Source organism: Caretta caretta, chromosome 24, assembly GCF_965140235.1.
Source record: "Caretta caretta isolate rCarCar2 chromosome 24, rCarCar1.hap1, whole genome shotgun sequence".
NCBI classification, from domain to species: Eukaryota; Metazoa; Chordata; order Testudines; family Cheloniidae; genus Caretta; species Caretta caretta.
The window spans coordinates 7264878-7271818 of record NC_134229.1 but is presented as its reverse complement, the minus strand read 5'-3'; the positions used below and the strand labels follow the sequence as shown (position 1 = coordinate 7271818).

The 6941-nt window shown below is 47.5% G+C and overlaps 1 gene segment (V, D, J or C); it reads right to left on the bottom strand.

Annotated features, from left to right (window-relative positions):
• Nucleotides 1-1565: 1565 nt before the first annotated feature.
• Nucleotides 1566-5127, bottom strand: LOC142070044 (Ig mu chain C region-like). The segment is given in 3 exon segments: nt 1566-2470; nt 3772-4083; nt 4638-5127. Coding segments are annotated over 3 exon segments (834 nt in total).
• Nucleotides 5128-6941: the final 1814 nt, after the last annotated feature.

Sequence of the window (6941 nt, the reverse complement as noted above, 5' to 3'; positions counted from 1 at the left end):
AAAAGCAAGAGAAATACGGAAAGTCTCCTGTTTGTAATGAGCTGTGATGTGATGTGCGTTTGCTTGAAATGCAGTCACTTCCTCGGTCACTTCTCTGAACCCATAGTCTGGACTGACACCTCCCTTCTTGCAAAAAGTCACGTGGGGTCATTTGTGACTTGCCTGCAGATTCATGGGGCATTGTATTCACCTCTCATCTCAAACATGGCACTTCCCCCCCCCGTAGCACCTTGTCACAGGGTTCACTCACCCCTAGGGCGCCTCCTCCTGGCTGCTCATGGGATTAGCTCCTTCCAGCTCTGACAGCCCCTTCCATCGCCTCGTTCTCGCTGCCGCCCCACTTGCTCTCTGCGACTCTGCACTTCCCTCTTCCTGGCTTGGCTGCTCCCTCTTCAGGCCTTGGCCCTCTGGCCAGGTCACTGGGTGTTTTCCCTGTGCCAGGATATCAAAGTCCCACAGGACAAACTGTCCCAGGCAGTCTCCAAACCCACTGCCCTGACTGTGCCACTTCCCCAGTGGCTGGGAGGGGAAACTGGGCCTGTCCTCGACTCCTGGCTCCAGCTCAGGGATCCTTGAGTCAGCGGCTAAGGTCTGCAATGTCCCGCCTTGCTGGGGCTTCCTGAGCCATTTCCTCCTCTGTGTCTCTCTCACTGTACCACTACCCTGCTAGATAAAACATTCCTCAGGGCCTGGGTCCCCAGGGTTTCTCCTCTGCCCCCGGGCTTACTCCTTTCCCTCTCTCATGCCCAGAGAGTGACTGCAGCCTTCCTCACTGCAGCCCTTCTCTGCTGCCGGGTTCCTGGATTTATACCAACCCCACCTGTTCCTGCTCAGCTGGGCTCCATCATCCTGCAGGGGTTACTTAGGCCATTTAATTCCTCTCAGCTGGGGCCTATCTGCTTAATTGGCCCCTTCTGAGCCTCATTAACCCCTTCCAGGCTAGTGTGGAGTGAACACCTCATCACATCCCCTATCACCAGGATAGGCAATTGGTGCTGATTGAGGGTGATAAGAGCCACTGGCTCAGTTTGTGAACCTCCCTCCAAGCACTGACCCTCTGCCAAGGGAGCCCAGCCCAAGGCCGGCCGTGCTGGGGCTTTGGGGTCAGTACTTAGATCACAATCAGGCCTGTGTTTTCACGTTTTTACTGTCACTTGTGAGGAGCCAAAGGGCTGGTTAGACTTCCAATAACAGAATATAGATAGTAAGGGTCAGACTGTAACACCTGTGCCCACACGGGTGAGAAGCTAGAGATGTGAGCAGTCCCTGGAACTTCAGTGGGACCCCTGCTGTGAATAACGGCTCCCCAGGGGGAGTGAGAGGTTCATCGCCTGGCCCCAAATGAAATACAAAGGGTCACCTACTACTCTCAGTGACCCCCTGTAAACCCAGAGTAACTCCACTGCCTTCAGCAGAGTTCTCCTGGGTGTACACCAGGGTCAGGGAGAGCAGAATCTGGCCCAAAGACTGTAAGAAGTCACCTGTCAATCAATACGCTGAGCTTCATGCATCTCAGCTGCTAGAGAAAGGAACGGAAACATGAGGGAGGAGGGGGGTATATTTTTTAATGAGCAACATTTAGAATTACAGCTTCAAAACGAGGAGTTAGGATCCAATCAGGCAGCATGTGCAGGCTCCGTGGCTGGGGGAGCCCCTCCCAATGATAAAGCTGTTACGGATAGAAGATAGATGGGTGTTGGCACGAGGCCCTGTGGATTGAGCCCTTCAGGAAAAACAGCAGTTTCCCGAGGCGTTCGTTGGAGTAGCTGCTCCAGGACAGGGATGCGGACAGAGCCTGACCTCACACAGCTCTGTCCAGACACAGTTTCCCATTCGTCATTTCCCCTCACACCATGGAACGATACTGCTGGCCAAGCAGCACGGTCCTGCTGATGGCAGCTCCTAGGAGGCAGCCAAAAGCAACCTCCACCCAGCTGGAAAGTGTCACTTCTGTCTGGTTCTGCCCCTTCCATCTGCTGAGCTCATCAGGGGGCCAAGGCTGGTTCTGCATCTAGGTTTTTCTGGTCCTGCTTGTGCCACCGGTAACACACCTGAGTCTCATGGGGTGGGATTGGCCATAAACGCACCAATATATTGCAAAGATACCTGTAGGACAACGTCTTTCATATCACACTAGGAAATCTCCCACCTTCAAGGGTCTTGGTTCTTTTTGTGACTTCCTGCTCTGCATAGGCCAGATGGACAAGTGGGTTAATTTTCAGTTACATTTTGGAACTGAGCCACATGCAGCAGCAGTGAAGAGCAGTAAGAAGCAGTAAAAACAAACCAACAGCTTCTACAGAAAGTCAGCACCTTACAGTGAAAGATGAGCAGTGAAACAGCTGTGAGTGTCCAGCTTGGATCCCCGTCTGGGCTACGATTTCCCCCTTTTTCCTTTCACTGGTCGCTGCTCCATGCTCTGGTTGTGATTCTTTGAATCAAACTCCAGTTGGGCATAAATGGTTTGACCCTGTTTGACAACATTTAGAAACATTAGACACCTCTCCGCAAGGTTAATTAGCCAAACTTTGATAGAGTTGGACACAACAATCAGTTACATTTACAAACAGATTGTTAAGTTTTATTTAAAATTCCTCTGTCCAAACAGTGCATGTGATTAGCACAGAAACCATCATGGGAATCTTGCCTTAAAAGTCCAGCACTTGACTGAAAAAGAAGTTTAGGACTGAGACAGTTTTTAATGCACCCATTAACTCCTCTGAGTCTGCGGCTTTCGCTCTTTTACTGAATTTCAAAACAGTCAGAAAAGGCCAAATCCAGCCTTAGCAGAATTACAGGGGCATTGGAACCATCTGCACCCTAAATTCACTCATTTTGAAGACCCAGTCAATGGCTCATTAGAGGAAATTAAAGTTTTTCATCACCCCTTACAGCTGTTTTCTGACCAATTTATACCCCAGCCCAGATTATCCTCCCACTTCAATGGAAGTTGTGCATTTATAACTGATGGGCTAACCAGGCCTCTGCTGTGTCATTTACATCACTGGTTACATCCCAACGGAATTTGCCCAGAGATTCCCATGGGAGTTAAACATACTTATTTCTGGCAGAAGTTTGCCCTGTGTGACAAAGTAAATGATGAGTGAATAGCAGTTCCAAGCACCGAGCCTCAACAGAAGATTTGCTGCATTACAGGGGTGTAAGAAGGAATAAATGTTCAGTAGGGACAAACAAAAGGGACTGGTAGAGCTGTTTTCAAATTTTGTGAGAAATCAACCCAGGTATTAATAGGGCACCTGCTAGGTCTCCACACCCGGGACGGACCGTAGTGTGTTGATTACCTGGATTAGAACCGCAGAGACTCCAGGCCAGGCTCACAGACACCATCAACACCACCAGGAAAACCACCACTGCATAGCGCACAGTCTGCAGCATACACCCGCTGGGATGGACTGTGGAGGAAGCTGACACTAGTGGAGTTGGGAGAATCATGTTTGCACCTTTTCATTAAACCCTTTGGTTTTAATTCCCCTCTCTCCAATAGTTGTTCTCATTTTATTCTTTACAGTGCTTTATAGGTACAATCTAGGTGAAAGCTGCTCTAGAAATCAGACCTACACTGTCTTGGAGTCCCTCTAATGTCTCAATTTAGATTTCCCCAAATTCACTGCAATCTGCCCGCTTTTAATTATGACATAGAATATCCCAGCTTTCTGTAATGGCAAATTACATTGAGGTAGCTCTCATGTGGCCACTTAACATGCATATTATCACTTAATTTCCTTTATTCTCAAGTATAAAATCACTCACCTTCCATATACCTGGCAATTTTCCTAACACGCTTGCCAGAAGAGTTGAATTTGACTTCACAGGTGAAATTCTTCCCACTGGTCCAGGTGTCCATGGGGACGCTGATGTGATTTATGAACACGAAGGAGCCATCCTTTGCTTTCAGCGAATGCATCAGACCCTGTTCCTGCAGATCCCCAGAAAAACTCCAGGAAATTTGGACTGGGTTCGAAACTCCATGGACCACGCAAGCCAGATCAGCCGTCCCGGGGGAGAGGAGGCCGTGGGGAGATGGAGCCAGAGTCAGCACCCAACTGCTGGTGGTGTAACTGTCTGATCAGGAGAAAGCACAGAGCTCAGTGTGATGCTCAGCTGAGCAGCAGTTTGATTTAGGGGGTTAATTGTACAAGATGAAAGTAGCTCAAAGGATAAATGTGTTGTACAATAGAAAAATATGAAGAAACTGAAATATGAAATGATATCCAGCCCAAACTAAACACATATTTGCACTTAGCAGAAGGGAAACTCTGTGCTATTTTAGGAACTGATGCAGTCCTAAGAACATTTCCTAATTGCAAAGTATTGTGTCATTTGAACATGGCTCTAAGGTTTAAAATATTCCCAGCTTGTGCCCTGAACAGGAAGAAGACAGAAAATCTTCAAGAGTTCATTTTCACTATTTGCATATTTTATTTGTGCAAAATATATTTTTCTGTTCTTTCAGCAACCAAAGTTTACTCGCTTCTTTTGGATTCAGACAGTCTGTCTTCCAACAATTCAATCTTTGATAAACTATCACACCAGCTTTTAACATTTTAACATGCACATGAACTATGTCTGCATTGTCATTATATTTCATTTCTAACCATTCAGTTCTATTTCCTTACCTCCAACAATCAGGGTGGATCCATTGCCAAAAGTCAAGATGATGTAGGAACTGGTACAGTAATAAACCCCCGAGTCATTCCGTTGGGCATTGTAGATTTCCAGTGTCAAGTTGTGTCCTTCCGATATGCAAGCAACTTTATTTACATTTTGATTATCTGAGCATCTCTTAATTAACATGGGGGCCTCACCTTCCCGTCTCCTGTACCACTGAGCTGTTATACTTCCTGCTAAAAATTGTTTTTTGGAAGAGCACTGGATCTTCGCTGTATCATTAATGTTCACAAACAGGAACGACTCAAGTTGGTGCAAAAATAACTGCACTTGTACCACTGCAGGAATAAAAGAGGGTGTGTTGTTAGAGTCAATTTTCAGCCGGTCACGATCTGCACAAAATAAACTGAATTGTTCAGAATTAAAACAAAAGCACAAATGCAACAAGATTACATTGTGCAAAAGTAAATGGAAGAGCGATCCTAAGCTATCAGACATCATGAAAGCCTTATTGAAAAGGTTCCTTTTTCAATTCTAAAGCTTAATGGTATGACTAAAGCAAAAGCTTTACCCAGCAAAGACAAAAGCAGATATTTGGTGAACAGCATGATTGTTACAAACAATATCCTGAACGATGAAATCTAAGAGTTTCTGTCTGGTAAGCTGCTCAAGTGCAAAGGATCCAACATCCTGGTCGGAACTGCTGAGGGGGTTGTGCTGTGGTGATAGATGCTTTTCACCGAGGCTTCTTAAAGAATCCTTTGGGGACAATCTATTTCTTGTCAGCTGTTACTGCATTTGATTCAAATATGGTTATATTAGAACAATTCAGAAGAACGAAATAACCATTAGGATGTGGCACAATGTAGAATATGCATGAGATAGTTCAACACAGAACCATGTCTAGTGCGGAGACAGCAGGTACCAGGGCTCCCTGAGGGGTCAGACTGCTGTATATGACACTGGCTAAAGGTGCGATTCTGTAGACCGCATTGTACCCTGCTGCCTATTGCAAATGATTTTCCCAAGGGATCAGCATCCCCCATTGCGGCCAGATTTTTAAAGAGCCCAGCTCCCATATAGACACTTAACAAACGGCACAATTTTCAACTGTGCTCATCCCCCAGCAGCCCCCACGGGCACACTTGTGGCTGGATTCCCAAGAGATGAGCCTCCAATGGGCGTCTAACGAGCCGAGCACTTGTACAAATCTGGTCCTTATTGAGGTGCCGAAGGGTGCGTCCGCACTGCAGCTGGCAGGGTAGTTCCCAGCCCGGGTAGACAGACAAGCGCTAGCTCTGGTCTAGCTAGTGTGGTGAAAATAGCAGAGTGGCCATGGGCCGTGGCTCGGGCCAACTCTACGAGTTCGTGTCCAGGAGGTCGGGCAGAATTGAACTTGGGACGTCAGCCCGAGCTGCCACCTGGGCCGCCGTGGCCACACCGCTATCTTTCAATGCACTACATTGAGCCGCTACTCCCCCAGCTGCAGTGTAGACGTCCCCTAATTGGGAGCTGGGCTCTTCTGGAAGTGTGGCCCCAGCCACGGGTGATGAACAGCTGAGAAACGGGCTTCTCCCTGCTGCCTCAGTATTTTACCCCCGCTGAGCCTTATTGCTTGACAACATGATACTGAACGGTAATTTAGGACCAGATTCTCAGCTGGTGTAAATCAGCATCGATCCATCGAAGGCAATGAACTGATGCTGATTTACACAAGTTGAGAATCTGGCCCTTGGAGTTCTAAGTGAATCCTGAATGCTCACAGTGGCTTGCTTGAGAAATGAGACCAGGAAATCCTTGTGGCTGGATTTCCAGACTCCAGAACAGCTCAAGCTTTCTCACCTGCCTCCGAACTGTGCAATTCCTGCTCCTGCATTTTTGAACACCCCAAACTCTTATTGATTTGAGTGGAATAGTGCTGGGTGCACAAGGAACGCAGGGTCTGGCCTTGTCAGCCCAGAGTTTGTGGGGCTGTAAAGTGCATCGTGGGTGTATTGCAAACACTTCATGCAGCACAATACACCATGATTAAACATAGACTTTAAAGTCCGAAGGGACCATTATGATCGTCTAGTCTGACCCCCTGCACATTGCAAGCCACAGAATCTCACCCACCCACTCCTGTAACAAACACCTGACCTATGTCTGAGCTACTGAAGTCCTCAAATCGTGGTTTAAAGACTTCAAGGTGCAGAGAATCCTCCAGCAAGTGACCCCTGCCCCACGCTGCAGAGGAAGGCAAAAAACCCCCAGGGCCTCTGCCAGTCTGCCCTGGAGAAAAATTCCTTCCCGACCCCAAATATGGCAATCAG